Below are 22,834 nucleotides of genomic sequence, written 5' to 3'. Positions count from 1 at the left end.
ACTGGCTCCCCCTGCTGGCAGTTCTTAAACACAACACTGAGGCTTAGGCTTAACTGACTGTTTATAGGACAAAATCAGTTAAACATCAGAAAACTTAAACCTTTGTGGATCCATTCCACCTGCTCTGGTACAAATGAAAAGGGACAACACGTGCACTGAAAGGGAACAATCTTGCAGGTGGTAACGGAATCTAAATCCTTTACATGAGGAGCACAACAGGAGTCTTACGAAATGACCTCCAGCTGGCTGATGATGTCATGCACCTGAATAATGACAATTAAAAATGCAACTTTCAGAAGGTTTATTTATGAAACACTACATTAATATAAATAATAGTGGTTACAGCTGGTTGTCAGTACCCTGAATGATGATAGCAAAAAAGGCCAAAATGTCATTCGCTGACGAAATGTCTAAAATATACAAATCTAGAAGTCCCGTTAAAAAAAAGAAGAAAAAAAAAACAAGACGTCAAATTAGTGCTACAATATGTACATACTTATATACAGTGGAAAAAATATCCAGTCCTGTACAAAGGCAGTTTTTTTCTTTTTCCAAACAGTCAGCTCTTGCATGATTATGTCCGACAATCATTATTAACAGTCCTAAACTGCAAAAGAGCTTTTGTCCCGTTTTTTCCCCCCCGACAGAAATAAAACATCTGCACGGTGTTCGTTCAACATTTTGGTAAAATAATTAAAATAATTAAGCTAGAGAGTACACAGATCCATGGTCAAAAATGAGAGGAGTGATGCTTAGAATAAACATAATCTGAACATTTCTTTGCCATCATGTGTGAATTCTCAGCAGCAGCGGTGTGTTTTGCTTTCTTTGCTGCCCAAGGTCACACCTGTTTGTTTTTTTTTGTGTCCTGCCCTGTTTATTTGAACATGCCAATGAGCAAGACTGTCAAGGATCTTTGTTTTCTTTGCCGCTGAAGTGAAGTGACTCCTCTGTTGGGCAAGGACCGATCTGTGCATACCACACACAGCAACAACAACTCCAGAGCCAAAAGAAACCCGACAGAAAATAAAACTGTTGTCACGTGGGAGCATAAAGTCCTCCGCCTTAGAAAGAAAGAGTCTTTCCCTCTGCCAGGGTGGACGTTTTTCTTTTGTCTTTATACAGAGTGAACAATCTTCTTTGTAATGAGTGGCACAGGAGGAATTAGTAAACACTTGTAATTCTGAAATGTTTTTTGCACTATCTTTGCAGTTCACTGGTATTCACAGGGTTAAAGTCCCAAAAACACAGATTGATCCAGCTACCTCAGGTTATCCAGTTTTAATACGGCTCGGGTTCAATACAACTTTCCTCTTTTTACACATCCACAGTGTAGCAGGTCAGAGGTGTCACTAAAGTAAATACAGACAGAACAGGCAGAAGTCCTAGGTGCCATTGTCTGTCGTGCTCGAGCAATCTGGAGAGGCTGCCACTGGGGTTAACGACTGATCGGAGCTCTGGTTTGGAGAGCCGTCTTTAGGCCAATAAAGTCGACTCAGGCTCTGATGCAGTTCTTCCAGTTCAGCTGGCAGGGGGATTCCCAGCTCCTGATTGAGGGACAGAGCTGCAAACCAGTCCTCAAGCTTCTGAAAAGGTGGACTGAGGAATAAAAAAGGGAGAAAAAGGAATGGTCAACGAGGGCACAGAGAGGGGTTTGAGGCTAAAACCAGACTGACAAGGTTGAGAGAAAACATGAGGAAGCAATCTGGTAGCAGAGGCGTGTCCCTCAGCGAGCAGGTTGAGATGGCATCTGAAAGGGTTTTGTTTCACTCCTCCTCCTACAACCAGTTTCATTAAAAGGCCGCATACCGTCTCGAGTGAAGGCAGATACAGTTCTCATATGGCCACATCTCTTGACTCTTTCAGGTTATTAAGAACTTTACCTTACCGGTCAGCAACTCTGCAGAACATTAACTTTTCATAACAAGTTAAATGAAATCTGTAATACATTAAAACAAAAGCTGTGGCTCACCGGTTGTCTGGTGTGAGGTCACAGCAGGCTACAGCCAATGGAAAGAAAGCTGGTGTGCAGTCTTCAGGGAGAAACTTCTCCACAAACTTGCCAACATTTAGGCCAAAGTCCAAAGTCCTGGGGAGGCACTCAGGGTCCGCGTAGACTTGTCCAATGATCTGAATCACAGTAAGGAGGATAAACAGTAGGCAATCAGATAGTGATGTGCATACAATGCTTTCACACATAAATACATCAGTGCTTACTTTGAAAGGCTTAATTGCATGCAAGGTCTGTCATCTAACCCCAAAATGTGCTCATTAAGCCATTACTTTGAGTAAACCGAGTAAAAATCAGCGTCTTACCTCGCAGAGAACAATTCCAAAGGAGAAAATGTCCACCTTCTCATCGTAACGTTTACCTGAAATAACAGATAAATAAATGTAATTACAAAATGGGTACAACTTAAGCTCTCATTCCTGTTTTTTCCCCCTTTTTAATGTCCACTCACCATTTAGCATCTCTGGAGCCATCCAGTAAGGATTCCCCACAACGGTGTACCGCTTCTTTCGATCAATCCGTCTAAAACGCTTCTTATTGGTAGGTTTTTCAGGTGGAGGTTTAACTTTCTCTTCTACTATGAGTCGGGACAGTCCGAAATCAGCAACGACTACAGTGTTGTCCTGTTGAATGATTACAAGCGAGGGTTTTACTTCTCTAGTTACCCAGGATAGGAGAGAACAGGGTTTATAATGCCAAGAAATCCCAAATATGTTTAATGCTCTTTGGTCTTCTTTTGGAGTCTGCTAAGTTTTAATGTATCTTAAAAAAAAAAAAAGAAAAGCTGCGTACAACCCAGCTTTTGCTCATTCTTGAAATAAAAACCATTCACACTTCATCATGTTTAACTGCTTCTAAGATGAAATGCCACCTACCAGTTTAACCAGACAGTTGTGAGAATTTAGGTCTCTGTGGATGATGCTCATTGAGTGGAGGTAGGCCTAAAAACAAAAAGGGGAAAGTCATGTCAAGTAAACACAGAAAATCCCAAGTAAATCCAAAAATAAATTATTCATTAGCTCAAATCTTCTAAACGCGGATTTCATCAGATCTTTACAAGATGAATAAAAGGGTTGCACTTTGTCACAGCATGAGGTTGATCTACAGCTATGTTAAACATTTTGCTACACAGTAGCTTAATGGTTATAGTTTTTCAACTTCATTTTTTCTTTGAATTCGTTAGTTTCATTCTCCGGCTCACTTGTGGCACTTAATATCTAATAGATGTGGATGTTTGAACACATACAGTCAGGTGACAGTAGCAGCTAGTAAGCTCTTTGCAGGAGGCCAACTCACCATGCCAGAAGCGATACCCTTTGCAAAGCTCACCCTCTGCTCCCATGGAAACGGGTCCTGTTAGTCAGGAAAAAGAAAAAGCAATGAGACAAACAGAAGCTCTCTCAGAGACCATAACAGCGTTAAATATAATGATTTTACACCAAGTAGGAGACAGCTATGTTAAATGAAATTAGACCTTTATGAAATAAACCAAATCTAAAATAGTCCTCCCCCACATGCTTTAAGCCTCATTAGGGACAAAGCACCCTCACTCTCCTCAGTGGGGCGTGTGCTGAATAGGCGTTGGCAGTAGGGGGGGAGGAGCGGAGCGCGACTGCTCCAAGTTTCACCTGAGAACACTTTCTATAACTTTTCTCACTCCACGTGCCGGTCAGTTGATACGCAACCCAGCCAATTATAGAGTCCAGAGCCCTGTATCAGTGCAGAGTTTACTCCAGGTCACCACCCTCCCTCCCCTCCCTACATAACTCCTGCCACTGTTTTTCTGCTTCACTATGGGTGAGGAGTGTTTCAGCTTTTTAGACTCACCATGTCTCTGATGAAATCCTTCAGCGTGCCGCCCTCAATAAACTCAGTAATCAAATTGAGCCTTTTGTCTTTGTATAGCACGCCGATAAACTTCAGAACGTGGGGATGGTCAAGGCTTCGCATTACTTTGACCTGAAGATTAGACGTGTGACAGAAAAAAAAAGAAAAAAAGCTCCAGATTATTATAAGCAGATGATCCCAAATTGATTTACACGAGAGTCTGTGGGATAAAAAGCACTGAATAAAATACAAGTCAAGCTAATGCGTTTCCACAAGACACTGGCAACAACAACAAATACAAAGAGTTAACTACTGGGTCATGTGCCGTGCCTTTAGTGGTGTGTATTAATAAACAGCTCCATACAGAGACAGTGGACTCTGCTTTGTCTGTGACTAATCAGAGGCTCCTGCTGCAGATTACCAACCTCTTTAAGGAACGTTTTCTGGGTCTCCTCATCACACCGGATCAGCTCCTTCATCACCATCACCTCGCCTGTGGCTTTATGAGTCACCTGCGACAGAAGGAACACATGAATTACATGAAGTTCACAAAACTTGCTCGATGGCAGGAGTAAAAGAGTAAAGGACCCACCTTGATCGCCTGTCCAAAAAATCCTTTTCCTAAGACCTCTCCGTGTATGAGGTCACATGGACGAAAAATGCGGTGAGAGCAGCTAGTGGAGGATCTCAAGGACTCCGAGCGCCCGATGTCTCGTGTAATAAATGGATGGTCTTTAGGAGAAGTTGGTCCCGGTGACTTGCATATACTGTTACTGCGCCTGAAACACAACATAGCTCATTAATGATAACTCGCATCCCTGATCTCTTCTTCATTACAGACTCCAAAATATGGAAGTTGCATGCTTTTTGGTTGTTGTAACATACCTTAAAGACCTCCTTTTCAGTGTGCCATCGTCAACCACATCTGTCCTCTCCAGCACCGTGTCAGATGGTGAGGACATGCGCATGCGGGAGGTGGCTGGGACTCCTAGCCGGTTCCCTGGTGATTCCAGCCTTAGCCGGTCCAAACGATGCCTGACTGGGTCATACTCTATTAGAAGGTGCAGCGTGTGACTGGTACGGTGAATAAGATCATCCACCTGGTTAGAAAAAAAAGATTATACATATATATATTTATGAACTAGGGTTAATGGATTTTCCACAATTACACTATTTGCAGGCTTTTTAACAACAAATCCCACAATTACTTCCTGTAAACTATCATCCTTCACCCTTAGGATGATTTGATGGCAATGTAATAAAACTTCCTAAACAACACTGCAAAAATAAATAAATACCAGTATAATTTATAACTATATTCAAAACTGATGCTTAAAAGCATCAGTCAAAGATCCCTGGTTCAACGTCAATTCTTTAAGTCTGGTATTTGCTTATCCAAATGACAACTGATGGTGAAATCTGAGGTGCAGTCATAGTTTTTGTACTGGCTCAGCCTGTGTGACGCAAGTCCAGCGCTGTAGGTGGTAACACTCCCACCACATAAATTGCAGGACATGTGACATGCATGCTGACAGCAGTGACCAAGTTACTGTGATCAGAGTGTCTAGATATGCTTACGTTTAAAGGGAACAACCATCCCAGTGTTGAGCACCATGTGCTTTGTTCGAGGAAGAAGGAAACTAAAAGCCCAGTTCATGCAATGTTATAATAGTGTCTCTGTTCACCCTTTGACACAGCAGAGTCTGACAGGTAAAGATGACCAGCTAATGAGTCAGGTACAAGTAAAGTAAGAAGCTAAATCAAGTTCTGTGAGTTAGTCTTCATTCAACAGCAGCAAACTATTCATAAGCTCATGATGATGTCAGTTACTTCATGTTGGGCAACAACGTGAGTTTCCTTTTATTGTGTATTTCTTTTCATTAATGCATTATTTTATTTTTCTGGTGAAATTCTGTTCTGATATTTTCGTTATCTTTAACATAACAAAAATATTAAAAAGGAACCAACCAGTCGAACACAAAAACGCTGAGATCGTGGGAATGAGCCTATAAGTGCAGTCATTACACACCTTTGTCTCCCAGCTTATGCAAAAATGATCGAGGAATGGGAAGAATGTCAAAAATCAAATGTGCAGCGATTGTATAACAACATTGCTATGCGAAAGTGCACTCAAGGAATTGCATTAACGATGAAACTAATCGGCTTTGGCTGAATGACTTCACTTATGACTCCATAAGTATCAGAGATAATATGTAAGCCCACCTCCTGCTCCATCAATGTCGCCACAGGAAGGCCATTGATCTCCAGAATCCTGTCTCCAACATGGATGGCATTTCGAACCTCTGGACTAATAAGCATTCCTCTGACCCTGAAAAACAGCAGCAGCATGAGTAAGTGAGGACTATGAAATAAATGTGCTGGTTTAAAAACAGCCGGTCCTGTCTGCCCACCAGGACACCAGGACTCGAGAAACTCCCACATATTATTAATCTGTCAATAAGTACTTTTTTTTTCAGTGGCTTATTTACACACACCTGCTATTTAGTCAACCTATAATCAACGTTACGTAAAGCATTACTCATGCTGTTCCCACAGAGCCTCGAGGACAGGCATGGAGTCAGACATCACGAGGTCCCACTTACTCTTTGACCTGAACACTTGCTGAGCCATTGACATCCCTCAGCACTGAGACAGAGAGGCCTCTCTTCCCATTGGCTGCAGAAGGCATCGAGATGAGGGTCACCGTGTGGGGCAGGGAGTCCAGGACCGAGTCGTACGAGCGTTTTTCCAACATGGGTGTGAGAACCTCCTGCTTATAGCACTTTCCGCTGTTCACACCAGGAGAATGCAGAAGCACATTTTATTAAAGTTTGGTTCAGAGGGCACAGAGTAACAGGAAGTCATGCAGTAGTGACCAACTAATCGTGAGCAAACATACTTGAGGGTGAACATTAACTTTTTAAGACATTCCTGGCATTGGCCAGTACAATTAAATGTAAGACGCTCTAGAAAAAGAGGGGACAAGGATTTTTAATTAAGGGACTATAAAACTGAATCGCAGCAGAAGAACCACATGAAATGTCCAGGGTTGAAAAACACATAAGATCAAGTTTAGACCAACCAAGTGTTGCAACCTAAAGTAAAATCTAATCTTTGCTCAACAGGTCTTTTTGCTTTATTATCAATATTGCACCAATTTAATATCAGTGCCATAGAGTTACAGAAACAAGCTTTGGTGTATCGGCTGCTTTATCCATATTTGCGATAACTCACTGGATTAAAAACTTCAAAAATTGCATTCTGGGTACATTTTTAAGTCTTAAATCATCATGTGGGACAGGCAGCTGACCAAAAAAAGGTACAGCATATGACTCCAAGCTGTGACTACTCCTGGATCAAAGCAATTTTCCAATATAGTCAAGTTTTAACACTCGTGAGTGTAGCTTATGGCTGTTAAATAAAGGTTTAGAAATGGCATGCTGATGAAACCGCATCAGGCATGAGTGAAGTTATGCTGTGTTTTTTCTTAGATTTATAGTGTACATATTATTTTATGTACACTAATTACCCATGTGTGATCAATAAAATACCCATTATCTATATCTATGTATCTGAGTGCTTAGGAATGCTGGGAAAATGATTGTTAATTAAAAAACTTAAAATACTCTAAACATGAAGGTAAAAATGTATCTGGCTTCACTAAATACTCTAAAGACACTATAAAAAAATAAAAAATAAAATCAGTTCACTCTGGTGGCGTTAGCTGGAAGCACCTGGCTAAGTTTTCATGGGACGGCTGTCGGAGTGGTGTATAAATGAGTTTACAACCTTTACTTATAGACTATGAAAATCAGCCTACATACCAAGACACGTACGTTAAGGCCCTACAACTGCTGCTCTAAGCAGTTCTCAACAAACAGCTTTAAAGAAATCCAGTGCAGGTGACTTACCAATACAGTTTTGACCTCTCGACTAAAGCGTAGGTGTCCCGGTCTTCAATGACCACCTTGCAGCTCAAGCAAACAAAACACTCAGGATGGTACTTATGTTCTCCAGCCACCTGGAAGCAGAAACAAACGGGCTAGTTCTCCGTTCAGAAGTAACGCGACGAGCCTGCTGTCTTGTTCTGTTGTGCTTTGCTGGTGAGCTGTGAGCTGCGTGTTGTTTTCTGCCCTCCTCCCTCCCACCGTGAGCGGTGACGTAGCCGTAACACCTGCTTCACTCTCAGCCTGTCTGGAATCTGCTATGACATCACCCTCTGTGGATCTGACACACTCGTCTTACTGGCTTTCTCCCTTTCAATGGTCTGAAACTTTCAGCTGCTTCTCACCGACACTGCCTGCGTATCAGTCATCGATTTCCCTTTCTGACATGCATGCAGGACTTCAGTTTCATCACACTGTTTTCATCCCTTTCATGCAAGATGAGATCATGTCTACCCTTTGCAAACAAGTAAAATGTTGATTTCAGGATTATTTATGTAATTAAATAGGCAATAGACAAAGTTTTGGTTTTAACTTGTGATGAAATACAAGTCAATTGCACAAAAACGCCTGGGCTTAAAGTGTTTGCCTAGCAATCTTGCACACATTGGACAGTTTTGTCTACAACCAGGTACAAAAATGAAGGCTTGATTGTGAAACCAAAACAGGAAGAGGATGGCGCTTTTGTTTTCCCGCTAGCTGAAATAGTGGACCTGGGAACAATGGGAGTAAGTGCTGAAACTGTACCCAACAAGAAAAAACAGGAGGAGGAGGCGAGGAGGATAAAGTGAAAGCGATTGAAAGTTAATGGGGGGATCAGTGGGACTTGAGAGGGTTTAAAGATTACATTCACCTGGTATTGTTAGACCAGACCGCCAATTACCAAAACCTGCCCAATACAACCATGTGTTTCAGGCCCTGTCCACATGTGGATGGGTATTTTGTTTTATGCATTTTGGCCTTAAAACTGTCGTTGTGAATGGACTAAGTCACTGAAAAAGGAGAATTAAAAAAAAAAATCTTCCAGGATAAAGATTTAGAGAAACTGATTTTCTGTGTTTACAAGTGGACAATAAAAGCAACCTCAGAACCGTGCACCTTTAACCCCTTTTCTCTGCCATCAGCCTGTGTGCCGTGTTCTTATTTGTCACTTCTGCTTGGACAACATTTCTAGAAATTTAGGGTTATATCATCATCTCTTGTTTTGGCATGCTCCTGATGTGGCCTCTTTATGTGGACAGATTTTTCAAAACAGTGCTAGAATGGACGGGATTTTAGATTTCAATATTAATGCTTTCAAGCTGTGAGCAGAGCTTGGTAGCGGTGGGGGTACTCCTAGTGCTGGTCCCAAGCCCGGATAAATGGAGAGAGTTGCGTCAGGAATGGTATACGGCATAAAATGTTTGCCAGATCAAACAGGGCTTGGTTTAACTATGGATGTAATGAAGGCGGCCATGCAGAGGGTTGGTGTGACAGAGGAAGATAATCTGCTATGGTGACCTTTAAAGGGAGCACCAGCAGAAGAGCAGCAACTCTGATTTTCTCACCGTTTTGGAATAGAAAAAAAGAAATCAAAAGCTTTGATATTTGTTTGTCTTTGATGCAAACAAAAGTCCTAAAACTATGGATTAGTTATCTCAGCTATTTGCAATAAGCACATGGGGAGTTGCTCAGTATTTTTCCCACATTATTGCTCTGAGTCAGAACCTTCGTGCTGTGAAAGGATTCCCTGCTGCTGCAGAGAGATTAAAGTGATGTCAGCCAAATCATTGTGACATATCAGGAGTCTGTCAGTACCTCCCTGCCTTTAAGCCAGGAACAGAAAATCCACCAGTGACTAAGAGCAGCCACAAACCTGCCTGAGGCTCAGACAGCAGTGCGGAGCAGTAAAAACTTGGCAAAGCCAGATCAAAGTGAGGGACAATTAACGGTGACCCCGTTGTGGGCAGAAAAGTATGACAGTGGAAAACAAAAGCGGGATTGCATAAACTGATCATAAACACGGTGCTCTGAATTCCAAAAACATCTCCAAAGAATCAATGAACTAACAATCAGCTGGACCAGGACAGAAACAATAGTGTTCTGGACTTGAATACTTAACAAGCAGCAGCGCTGCATGACCCTCCTCCGCTGATGGACCACAATGATTTTCTTTCTGGCTGAGAGGCTCCGGTGCCAGCTATGCCCTGCCAAAAACACTTGGCTTTGCTGGCTGATGAAGCAGAATGCCAGAACCAAATAGAGGACTCCATTATGTGTGTTGCTTGGTGGCAAAAAGAAAAACTTGAGCCTGGCTCCATGCTAGAGAAGTAACCCCATTTGTGGCCACCTCAGTTTTAGGTTTTTGATTTGTAGATATTAAAAAATCGATGCTGCCTGACATTTGGGTTAAATTTAGTGGATGTCAGTTTCTTTACTTTGATCAACTTGCCTTTATATTTTTTATTAATTACATTTTCTCTTTGTGGAGAAACAAACCCCAAAAAGCAGGCGCATTTGTTCTTTATACCATCAGTACGGATCATAATGTGAGTGGCAGAGTGTGGCATGCATTAACAGAGAACTGTGGAGAAGTTCTGCACTGAGAGGGAACATAATGGGGCCTCAAGGGGGGGAAGTAATTCACAAGTAAAGTCTAGACCGCATTCTGCTAAGTCCAGCAGCAGCCCATGTGAAGTATCACTCATCTGTAAATGTAATAACTGCCACAAAAAAAAAAAAACACTGTCCCCTGCCTTTTAACGCACGTTAATCTGGAGCAGTAAGCAGAAACAGGAACAGAGCGTACTAACATGGTCTGTGGGCTTTCTGGCATTATTTAAGTAGGCAGGGAAAAGGTTGGCAACTGGTGTTATAAGATCATGGCAAGACAGACGCTGAAAGCCAGGCAATCACATGCAAACAGCAGTGGTCAAACAGTCTCGTCCCAGTGTTGAGAGTCTCCAAAAGAAAAAACAAAACGTACCAGACGCGCAAAGAGCAAAAAAAAAAACCCCGATCTGGCGGGTTGTAATTCTCATTCTACACCAGAGTATGGATAACTCTGTTATGTTCAAGTCTTTAACACAAGAGGGCTGAGTGCCAGGCCAGGTCAGCGTGTCATGTAAGCATTAAAAGAGAAGCCCAGCCAATGTTGTGTAAAAACTTCTATTGGATTTACAAGAGACAACCCCCCCAAAAAAAACATGCAACCTGATCGCACCTTTAATTGCATCCTGATTGCCTGAGATGTGCATCTATTTCACATACCACACCCGAGCTTACATGTGCTGTCTCAGCCAAAAGCAACTAACAATGTTATCTAAATGTTTTTACAGGCCATAGAGTGCTTGGAGATGTAAAATTAGCAGAGTCTGGGCTGATTAGGTGTTGGCTCAGATTCCAGTGTCTTTGAGCGACAGCTTAAAAAAAGAAAAACAAAAGACCCTCCATACAATGGAGTAAAAGAATGAAAGCAGCAGACTTACCATCGCAGGTCCAGTCATGAGCAGAGAGCAACCATGACAGAGCTCTCCAAACTTTTCCCAGTAGTGATTGCGACAGTACAGCTTGCCGTCCTTCTCATAGTACCAGTTAGTCAGGTGGTCACAGCACACAGAACATCTAAGGAGACAGAAAAAAAACCAACACTCAGGGTTACAGAGGCAGAACAAAAGATTTCAGAATGGATTTTGAAATGTGAAGCAGATGTCTATGAGGACATGAAGGCGCTCAGAGTCTCAAGAGCTTGTTTGACTGCATGGATGTACAACACATGTGAGACACAGCAGGGGAAAAGCCAGCCAAAGATGCTGATAGAGAATACTGACTGTGCACAAAAGCAGCCAAGCATTTACATAATAAAGACCCAGATTTTCCAATATTTCTAATGTTTCTTATCTTAACTTCAGCATCCGCAATATCTCTGAAAAAAAAGGAGTGTTTCTTGAACAGTTTCTCATGCACAATAAAAAACAACCAAAAAAACCCAAATCCAAACTGCCCTAAATTCTCATCCAGTAAACCACCTGTGAGGTCAGGGCAGCCACACATACCTAGGGGTGCAACGTGGCCAGTCAGCCAGTGAAATCTGCCCCCTCAATGATGCTGCTGACTTTAAAATCTTTACTCTGTGGTGATAACGCCATGTGGACTGTCACTAATGGACAGTTTCTTGCAAAAATATTGACGTTTTTAATCAGAAGTTTAATCAGTTGCAAACGTGCTACAAGTGACTTTGATGTCTACAAGTTAAAAATGAATCAAAAATAAGCAAACACGGATAAATAAAATCAGTTTTGCTTGTTAATCTAGCAGTTTTTAAATTTTCAAGAAACATAAAGAATGAAAACTTTGGACTTTTGTTTGTATGTGCTGCGTCATAGATGTTGGTAACCTGTGAAACGTCCATTAACTCTGTTGCACTTGGCAGACCCTCCTCACTCTGCCTTTGTAATCAAGGGTCAACGTCTGGAACTGAAAAATTCAGCGAATGCAGAAGTAGCAAAAACTGCAACTCCTCAAGTAGCCAAAAAGGGTGACAAAAACTTCACAGCTTTAAAAATCATATTAGGGGCTGAATTTTCTATAACTCATCCATGGATATAATTCAGTTATCTGTTAGCAGCATCATCTAGACCTTCAAAATCAGAATCAGAATATTTTATTAATCCCTGAGGAAATTATGTGGTCATTGGACTGAACCTCTTCATTGTGTGTGTGCGCTATTGGAGCTTTTTAAATGGATTATCTGTCTAATGATATGGCTTGCTGTGTGCTCGCTGGCTCATTCTAGAAGCTTGTGCTCCTGCTTGGCGAGTACGATTACATTAATCCACTGCTTAGAACTAATAAGCTGATAGGTGTGTCTGTATTGCAGCCACACAATTTATAAATGCAGCATGTGAACCACGTTTGCTTAATCGCACTCCACCCTTCAACTGTATAAAGGTAACAGCTGGCTTAAAAAAAAACAAACTAACTAACAAAAACATGGCTACAGCTTAGCTTCAAAATGTGGAGTCCAAAAACGAAGGGTGACACCACAGTGCCATATCCGTGTTTTATACCATTTATACTTGATGATGTACCAAAAAATATTAACGAATCTCAGTGTAATTTTTGATTAATCAATGAATGTCTCAAGAATATGAAACTTTTTTTCAAGAACTGTCTTTAAAATAAAATAAATGAGTAAAAGCATCACATGAGAAAAGCTGTAACAAAAATTCTGATCGCTTTGCCAATTGTCAATTCTACACATATAACATGCCTTGTTTTACAAGGTGTACAACAGTACGAATGCCTTGTAGCTGAAATGCCCTGGGGCTTGCACTGTTAGAGAGGCAGGGATCACAAAAGTAACTAACTAAATAAAAATGCTCCACTTTTGAAGAAGCAGATGTTGGATTTGGGAGAACTTTTCTTACTTGATGACTGCGCAGTGCCTGTATAGCTGCCAAGTCCTTATTCAGTGCTTAATGGGATTCAGGATCACCACAACCTATAAGCAGGCTCAAGATAAGACTCTACAGAGGCAAAGTCCTCAAATTATCCAGTTGGGCTATAATACAGCTTTTGATTACAGTTCATTTTCTTAGGTAGGTCATATTAAATACTAACAAGTCATGCCGTTAGCCACATTAGCTCAGAAACCCATCCTGGGGTTTAGGATTTCTGAGTGTCTCTCATTGTACTTCTCTTCCTTCAACAGTCTAACAAAGCATGATAGTAAAAGCTAGCACTACTATTATAAATAGTGCCGACTGCTGCTCCTGTTAAATGACTAGCTGCTAATCAAAACTGATATTTGGCAGAGGTAAGAGGACGTTAATGCCTGAGACTGAGACAAAATGTTCAGAGTGAAGAATGCTGAAGTTACCAGCAGACTGGGAAGCACCTGCAGGCACTGAGTGCTCCTTGAACAAGCTGCACTGGTTATGCAAAAATGATGGCAGCAGATTTAACTGCCAGGGCCCGAACCAGGATGAGCCACTTTATGAGAGATCGGATTGCTGAAGCCTCTGGAGCCACTTTTGCCCGACTTTGCAAATGATTCCTCAAGCTTTTTTCCCCCCTCTCCACCTTGGTTACAATTCATCTGACGAAGAATCCTGATGTCTTGGTGATGACATGTAGACAAATGAGTCACAGTGAAAAAGAGATGTCAGGACAGTCGACTATTTGCACTTGAACAGGAAAGAAAAAGCTGTTCACTGCATTGATTTCTCTCGAACTTATGCACAAAACTAACAGCAGATGTGAGATAATATACTGGCTGCGTAGAGGAACGGCTATAATATTAAACAGTCAACTACTTTCAGTTTAGAGTGGTTCCCAGCATGATTATTTTGCCAGTTAGGTGAAAAGCATCAGATTCTCGATGAAGACAAAAACATTATTCTAAATGCTTATCGTACGCATTTTTATTCTTTTGGTGCTGGCTCCAGTCTTCAGCTGAGACCCGCGTATCACGTTGTTCTCTCCACTGTAGGTATAGTTCATCCAGGATTATTGACTTTGGCACAGACTCCAGATATTTCAGAGTTTTCTGGCATTACTTAAGAAGGAGCTGTCCTTTGGAGGAAAGACCACATGTTTGTGTCTGTGCTGCAGAGAGAAAAGTGGAGAATGAGGGAACAGCTGGCTCTGAGGCAGAGAGGACGTGACATGAAACAGATCCATATTTGTGTCAGGAAACAAACCTTTTTCCTCTGACATGAAAGCAACATAAAAGAAAAGGACACAAGATACAGCCCGGTGTATCACACTGTGCTGTGATGAGGAGTAACAGAGCAGAACAATTATCCTGAAGTCAAGATTGCATGAGTAATGCTTGCTAAGCTGCTGTGGTCACAACTGCACTAAAAGGCCAAACATCTGATGTCTGGGTGTGACGCAATATTACACAAATTTGGCATTTTCATTAAATGATTAATAATGTTATCAAACATCATTAGGAGTGGGAGAAAATACAGATGCTGCATTATATTATTATTGACTCGTTTCTGCTGCAATACAATTACAGTGCCAACTTTTAATATTTTGCCCGGTCTTAATGAGTCTCAGTTTCTGCCGCAGCATTCGGATGGTAGTCTGACATGAGGTTATTATAATTAACTAAAACAAAACTAAAAATGTATACTAGAAGTGAAAAACATATTAGTTAACTTAAACTACTTAAATTAAAAAAAATATTCGGAAATGATTTTGCGAACTTGGAAAACTCACAAAAAATAAAATCAAATAAAAGCCTCATTTTTAGAATTTGTTGCTTTGGTAAAAATGTTATTACTAGCTGCCTGATGGAGTCAGACGTCTTCAGCTTTAAAAAGGTTGTGCGCTTTTGTTTTAGTACCTGTTCAGATTTCCCAAAAGGTTGCCCTTGACATATTACAATATACAACACACACAATAATAATTATAAATTCTTATTCTAAAATAATAAAAAAAAGAAAGTAAAAGTAAAGCTTTTTCCCGTGAAATAACGCACCATACCACAAAGCTGAAATCATCTCAAACTGGTCTCTTAAACATCACAATGAGTTCATTGTACTCAAATGGCCTCCACAATCTCCAGATCTCACCCTGATAGAGCACCCTTGGGATGTGGTGGAACGGGAGAGTCACATTATGGATGTGCAGCTGAGAAATCTGCAGCAACAGCGTGATGCTATCACATCAGTGTGGATTATAATCTCTGAAGAATTTTCCAGGACCTTGATGAATCTATGCCATGAAGACTTAAGGCAGTTATGAACACAAAAGCAGGTCCAACCTATTACTGACAAGATGTACCTAATAAAGTGACTAAGTTAAAAATAAATAAATACAGGCTACTATACACATTTTATTGTTGTAGCACCCAGACATTGCCATCAGCCTGAAACATTCAGTATTTGTCAAACTGTAGCACACAGACAAGTAATGTCAGCACAGCACCAACAACGGCTGGAGGTATCAACACTCTCATTGTCCCTTCAGCTAGATACAATAGTTACAAATAAGAAAAAAAAAAAGGTGTATTTCTTCAAAAATACTGAATGCACAACATACTGTGTGTCTCGGTGGAGGAGAGAAAACGAACATACAAAGAAATAGTAAAAAAAAAAAAAAAAAAAAAAAAAAACTTGTTCTGAACAAAAAGCATTCATATACAAAATTGTATTGTATTGTACACTTTGTTCCTTTTACCATCTACATTAAGTAATGCAAGTGTGCTTATAAAAACACCTAAATTCCTCGTATACATGGTGCTGAATGGGCGTGTGCACTTAACTCAGGTGGTTACAGTCACGTTGGCTGCACAAACACTACACAGTAAACATTACTGGTTTCCTTAAATATGCATTGCCGCATTGAGTCCTTTGTTAAAGTGTGGCAGTAATGATAAAAATAGACACTGAGATGATCTTTTACATGTGGCCTCGAAAGCCTGACAAAGGCGTATTTCACTGTGTGCAACAGCATCAGCACCAACAAGTTCACCACAGCTCCTTTAAGTCCTCAAAGTTGTGAAATTGGGCCTCCATCAGACCCGTTTGTCCTGGACACACCCCCCAACTGCTCGGCTGGACTCAGATATGGAGAATTTGGAGGCCAAGTCAACACCTTCAACTTTTATTATGCCAATAGAGGACACAGCCATCAGGAGAAGTACTTGCAATGCTGCTTGTACCTAAGTAACCTCCACAAGAAGGACATAAGACTTTCCACATTTTCCAAAGCATCCTCTACAGCCTCCACAGGCTGGCCTGCTTCCAACAGCGCATCCAGATGCAATGTCTTCACAGGTAGGCTAAATGAGGCGCAAACATCCACTCATCCACATCTTCTAAATAATGCTCATGTGCACCCGGTGCTCTGTAAAGGTGTACATAAGCAGCAGGCTTTTTGGGGGGTTGTTTTCCTTGAAAGCAAAACAATTATTGACAATTATTGAATTTCACTAAATTTAAAGTCTATAATGCACATGTAAGTACGAGGCGACACCAAAATGTAAATGAAGGCATAAAAGAAAAATAGTAGCGTTGTACAAATCTAGCTGTGGCTTCTATTTTTGGTTACACAACTCTCCCCAGTATGGGAAAGACTCTATTTTTAACCATAGAAAAAATGCAATAAGATCTGCAGTTATGCAGGTGGAAAGCAGTGAACAAGATAGGAAATAGTTTTGTCTAAAAAAAACCGCCAACAACACAAAGGCTTCTGTAGTGTTTGAGACAGAGAGTTCACATCTCTGATTCGCCGTCTAGGAATGCAGAACGCTGCAGAGCTGAACGTGCCATTACCTATAGGCCTGAATAACACTGCCAGGTTTACTGGAACAAGAGTGACGCCACCTCACAAGAATGTTACAAAAGGTGGAGGTATACGGAGGGCAGAGGGGCAGCATGTTGACAATAGAGAATGGGAACACCACAGGGTATCACATCTGCAAGCACATTTTTATTTTTGTTTGCTTAACGAGTTATGTCTTGCAAAGAATGTGAGCGACGATGGCATCAGCTTACAATGGTGCTTAGAAAAAAAAAACAAAACAAACATCCAAGCAAAATATTTCATATATGCAGAAACTTTAAAGAAGGGAAGTTATTAGACAAAGAAATAACCAGGAATTCCAAAAATGTGAAAAGGTATAAAAGAACAAAGGGAGGGAGAGCATCAAGGGTGAGTAACGCAGCTGCGTCAGGAACCTTGCTGCTGAGATAAATAGGCTTTGTGTGTTATTGAGAAGTGTGTGCTTTAAAAGAGTGAAATCAAAGGTCGTGCAAGGACACAGCCACATACATACTGGATTAAGAGTCTCTTTTTTTCAGCTGTAAGATTCAGTCAACCTAGAAAATATTAAATGCGTTCTATTTTTAGTGCCAGAGGAACCCTGATCCACTCCCAAACACCAAACACATTTTTGGGTGTACTTGTGTGTGTTAGGTGCGCCTTCTCAGTCAGAGATAGAGAGAGTGAGGGAAAAAAAACATTCACTAATGAGCAATATTTCACAGATTCAGGCAGCCAGCTTTTGCTGATCAGTTTTATAATGTTAGTTAAATACGACCCAGCAAATGCAACTGTGATCCCGCAGTAAGCTGAAATACCGCATGTCATTCCTGTTAAACAACCTGAGCTTCCTTATTTAACACGGGGGAAAAAAACAACAACCTTCAACTGATCTCCATGGGGAAAAACCCTCTGTGTGTTATATAATAAAATTGGCATGTGCAGTATGTTGGCATCAAACTGCAGGTTTACTGCTGCACACAAAAATATGGTCAGTGACCTGTACGAACCACAGAGCTCACATCATCTCCACGGCGGCAATCATTAAGCTTAAGAGCAGAAGGGGCAAAGTTCTCCTGGGGAGGAGATCTGTCAGCTGGGACTGCCGAATGACATTCTACATAGTACATTTTGTGCACAAAAACAATGGAGAACAGTTGAAAACAGACACGAGTCTGTGTTTAGGCGACAGAACAGAAAATTCTGGGATTATCCACTTGTCCATTTGTAAGTACATCCAAACAGAGTAAACTACAAACACACACACAAAATCAATCACACAAACTGTCTGTGTCAGCGCGAGCTAACACCTCCTTCTTATACACAAACAGTCTCCAGTCATCGGAGTATGAGTGACAAAACTGTGCTCATGACAGTAATGAGGGTCCTTAAAATCAGGATCTGCAGCCACTTACTTGAAGCAGGCGTTGTGCCAGGTGTCCTGGAGGACTTTCATTTGAAACGAGTCTTGAATCTTTCCTCTACAGCCCACACAGTAACACTTATCTGCAAAGAAAGAAACAAGCCTCCCATGTAAATAGGTGTAGCGCAGAAACCTCATGTGAAAATTGCAATACTGGTTTAACTGGGATCTGGATTTGAGCGAGCAAACAATCGCGCCGCTGCGCTCGGTCTCCAAAAAGCCCAGTTTTTAAAGGTAAAAACATTGCGTGAGCTGAGCGCTTCAGACAGAGAGATGGTGCTCTTTTACATCACTGCAATGTAGCATCACTTCAATGTAAAGGTACAGTGTGAAATACCACTTTACCTCCTGGTTCCTCCATCTACTCCGCGAGAGTGTCGTCGATATTCAGGTCCCTTTTTTGTTTTTTCACTAACTCCTCATACTGAAGAGGAGAGTTGTCATGAGCCGCTTCACGCTTTCGTTCTTCCCCGTCCGAGATTCCCACCTCTAAATACAGCAGGAAGAAAACACAAACGCCTTTTAATCCTCCACAGAGAGAGAGAAAGCAGTGAGCTGAGACCTCCTGGACGGAGCTGTTCTCTCGCCGCTGGCAGGATGACTGACGTAATGCAGTGCTCACATTCCTGTACGGAGAGCGGAAAGGCCAAACCTCCGCACCTGGAAGAAGGAGAAAACTGAGATTTGGCCCCAAACGCGAAAGGAAAAACAGTGGCGCCATCTACTGCCAATATCACCGCACTACACAACGATTTGCTATGTGGTTGCTAGGCTTTTGTGGATAGAAATGAAACGTTATTGTATGTTATTGTCGCGACATAAAAACGATGGGATGCTTTCAAAGTGTTGACGTCATAATATATTAAGGATAATATAATCATCAGATCTTATTGCATTCTTAAAGCAATAGAGTAAGTACAGTACAATAAGACGCAAGACAAGTGTCTTTCCTGAAGTTCTACAGTTGTATCAAAGGAAATCTCTGTTTTAAAATTTCATTTAATTCTTTTAAAATTTTATAAAAGATAAATGACTGCTATATCATCAGTAATGGTTTGCTTTACAATTTGTGTTTTGCACTTTTCCTATTTAAATGCAAAACACGGGATTAACTGTAGGAACAAGTCAGCCTTTAAAGTGCTTCTAAATTGTTTTATTTCTGTTATATAGCCAAGGCTCACTGATAATACTGGGCTGGGCAAAACAATAATTTCACTGCAGCATCTGAAATCAGTAGGCATCATCTCTTTAAAACCATTTCAACACAGGCAGAATAGCAATGAATGTTATTTACTGAAAGGGTATTAGACCTAATGAGAAGATTTAAGCACACATTAAACTGGCAAAGTGCACGTGTTGTTTCTTTGCTTTTCTCTGCTCCATGCAGAATAATATTTCTTTTATAATTTACACCTCCAAATTCAGAAGACGGTGTGTTCAAGCATTTTTTACAATAACATGATTCATGACTCATAGTTGACCTTTAGGCGATTGAATTTAAAGAGTTAGTTTCCCTTTAAATCACATATGAGCTTTAGTTTCAAAGCATTCAACACAAATGCTGGTATGTACTAAGATTTTAAAAATTTATATAGTTTTGTTTATTGAAAAAAAATGTGGCTTATTCACTGTAACATCTGTCAGTATTAGTACAGTGCTGTGAAATCTGATGCCGCACCTCATTTCATTATGTCTTGCTTGGAAAATGGGGAATAGGTGTAGTGATTTATTGAAAAATGTGCAAATATATATGGAAATATGAGCAAAAAACAGTTTGCACAGTTCAACAAGCTTGATGTCCACATTTATTCTTCAGCACAGCCTGGCCTCTGTCAGCCAAGCTTTCTTGTTATTTTTTAAGTAGTCTTCAGAAATAGCCATTGTACAGTACAGTACAGTCACATTGATTTTTTTCTGCTTGTTTTTTTGTTTTCTTTGTTTTTGTTATGTTATTTTAACATTTTCAAAATAAAGCCACACAACACCGGGAAAACTGTAGAACTGTGTCTTCAATCTTCAGTTTACGTAAAAGGGCCAATATACAGGCAGGAACATGAATGCGTCATGAGTTCCTCAGTTTCACTGACTGTGGCTGAAACATTAATTTCCTGTTTTGCAGCGTGGGACATGGTTCAATATTTGTGTGGCATATTAATGAAAATGGGGCTATTGTTAACAGTGCATTAAAGTAATGGAGAAAAACTGAGATAAGGTAGAATAAACTGAGAGTGGAGAGTTTACAGTAGCCAGGACGATATTCACGATAAGCTTATTATTAAGTCTTTGGCTCTTGATTTTAGAATGCAGCTGCGTGAAAGCCCATTCACTGTTATTTAAACAAGGTAAACATTATATTTGGCAGTATTTGTTGTTACACTGTAATAGTCATGATGGACCTTACAATGAAGCTCCCATACACATCCTGACACAACACTATTATTAAGCCACTTCTGTTTGGAGTACCCTGTTCTAAGAGTTACCGCAGTTCTACCTTCTACCTTCCTGGCTTGTATCAGTGGCTGGGTTAGTTCTTATTCAGAGAGACTTATTGCCAGCTTGTGAACTAGGTTTGTTGCTATGGACTGAAGTATATTTCTGTTGGTTCATTAAAAAGTGGCCAGCAGGGGGCGGTAATTAAAAAGCAGATGTTCTTGTATTGAAAAATAGGAGCAAGCTACACTTCAGGTCTTCCTTCTGTGTGTGTTGGTTCTGTAACAAGAAACAAATGACATAATAAACTAGGTTTACATCTGCTGTGTAAACATGCAATATAACATATTTAGACACAAACTTCTCTTTTTGCCAGTGAACTTAAACATAATGCAGAGGCATGTTTTAATTCATGGCTGTACTTTCAGACTCAAGATATGAAAGACCTTGCCTTCATATCTTGGGCGGCTCTTCACCAGAAAAGTGAAAACGTGAAGGAAAGAGAAAACACCCCTCAAGCCTCATCTCCTGCACTGAAGTCAGGGCTCTGACCCATGAAAATGTGCATGAACATTATATTTTTTTCCTAATTGATTTCTTCTCATTTATTTACTCCTTTCACAAAGCTTTGCAGTCTACTAACAGCCGAGGTAAACAGGGGACTGACAGCTTACATTCACCACAGATAGCCATCAAAAAGTATGTATTTGAATTGTGAGGGTTAAGAAAACAGAACAGCTGACAACAGTCTGCAATCTACTGAAATCTAGTGATGACATTTTTAACACTGCAACTTTAAAAACAAATAACCCAAACGCAACAAGGAGGCCTCTATATAATGTGTGGTGCTACGCGGTAGTTCTTGCCTGCTGTCCATCAAAACAATGCAACAAAAAAGCAATGCAACGCCTAAACTGTGCAAATCATATGAACTTGCTCTAATGTCAAAATTTACAAGCTAATAAACAGGAACGAAACCATCTGATGAGGCCATTCTAACCAACTGACATGTTGCAAAGTTGGACAAAGCTAGGTTGTCAGAAACACAATATAAGCAGTTAAGCGCATGGAAAGCAAGCCTTTGATTTGCTTACTGGTTACCAACATGCATGCTTGCATACATGCACACACACGCATACACATACAAAAGCACACCGTCATCTTTGAGGAGTAAATCAATGCTACAGTCCTTCAATGCTCTCTTTCCATTCCCTTTTCCCAACAACCACCAACAGTCTCCTCGTGCAAGCAGGGAGCGTTCTGATTGGCTGCTACTTGACAACTAAATTAGTCTTCGGGTCAGGTATAGAAGGATGCGGTTCAACCAGCTTGTGGCACACGTTTACGGAACATAAACCCTATAGAACAGAGTAGAATAGTGTATTTGCTTTTAAGCAATAAAACTCTGCACACACTCATCCAATATAGATTTTGTAAAAAGAGCAGAAAGGACCATAAATAAAACCACTTTAAAAGAACCTTCAATTCAACTTTGTATTGGCTAGAGTAATCCCTCTTTATGAGTTTTCCCCTATGCCAGTAAAGGAAACTGGTCTACATGGTAAATATTACACCGAACAAAGCCAGTGATCTATTCATACGATTCAAACTCGCATTAGGCCAGTAAAGCGGAGCGGGAGCAGGAATAGAGTTAACGGGTTCCTTTCAAAATAAAAGAGGGATGCAAGACGATCTACCACTGTCTGGGCTAGTGTACTCCACGTGGGTGGCAGCTTGTTCTTTTTTCCCTGTTTAAAATTTTCTCCTCATTTGATGTGGAATATTTTGAATCACATTCATATTTATTTTGTGCTGAAACCAGCCAGAAGACTTAGTTAATGGTTCTTTTTATGTGTCTGTCAATTACGAAAAGGGTGGGATTCTGGACCTTTATTTTGGAAAGAAAGGGAACGGGCCAATCCAAAACACCCACACTTGTTT

General features: G+C 40.7%; 1 protein-coding gene across 2 annotated transcripts; it reads right to left on the bottom strand.

The window, feature by feature from the left end:
* Positions 1-286: 286 nt before the first annotated feature.
* Positions 287-19,109, bottom strand: limk2 (LIM domain kinase 2). Of its 2 annotated transcripts, XM_084945932.1 has the most exons (16): positions 18,809-19,109; positions 18,456-18,546; positions 11,250-11,385; positions 7,750-7,859; positions 6,442-6,627; positions 6,062-6,167; positions 4,724-4,938; positions 4,431-4,617; positions 4,264-4,350; positions 3,839-3,970; positions 3,308-3,364; positions 2,887-2,952; positions 2,463-2,634; positions 2,317-2,372; positions 1,973-2,130; positions 287-1,599 (listed from the first exon to the last, which is right to left on the bottom strand). In XM_084945932.1, exons 1-16 carry the CDS (start codon positions 18,822-18,824, stop codon positions 1,386-1,388), a joined length of 1,989 nt encoding a protein of 662 aa, XP_084802058.1. In that variant the 5' UTR covers positions 18,825-19,109; the 3' UTR covers positions 287-1,385. The 2 variants fall into 2 exon arrangements, with proteins under 2 accessions (XP_084802058.1, XP_084802060.1); XM_084945934.1 differs by lacking the exon at positions 18,809-19,109 and having other exon boundaries at positions 18,456-18,616.
* Positions 19,110-22,834: the final 3,725 nt, after the last annotated feature.

Source organism: Perissodus microlepis, chromosome 12 (assembly GCF_051167445.1).
Source record: "Perissodus microlepis isolate ML-2025 ecotype Zambia chromosome 12, ASM5116744v1, whole genome shotgun sequence".
In the NCBI taxonomy this organism is placed as follows: domain Eukaryota; kingdom Metazoa; phylum Chordata; class Actinopteri; order Cichliformes; family Cichlidae; genus Perissodus; species Perissodus microlepis.
This window is presented reverse-complemented; position numbering and strand designations above follow the sequence as displayed.

What these genes read in the sequence shown, in the direction of transcription:
- limk2 (XM_084945934.1), bottom strand. Translation starts at nt 18,601, where the DNA reads ATGAGGTTTCTGCGCTACACCTATTTACATGGGAGGCTTGTTTCTTTC. An exon ending in TCATGACTGGACCTGCGATG is followed by an intron (nt 7,860 to 11,249) that starts GTAAGTCTGCTG and finishes TTCTGCTTCCAG; the next exon opens with GTGGCTGGAGAACATAAGTA. An exon ending in TTTTTGGACAGGCGATCAAG is followed by an intron (nt 4,351 to 4,430) that starts GTGGGTCCTTTA and finishes CTTCTGTCGCAG; the next exon opens with GTGACTCATAAAGCCACAGG.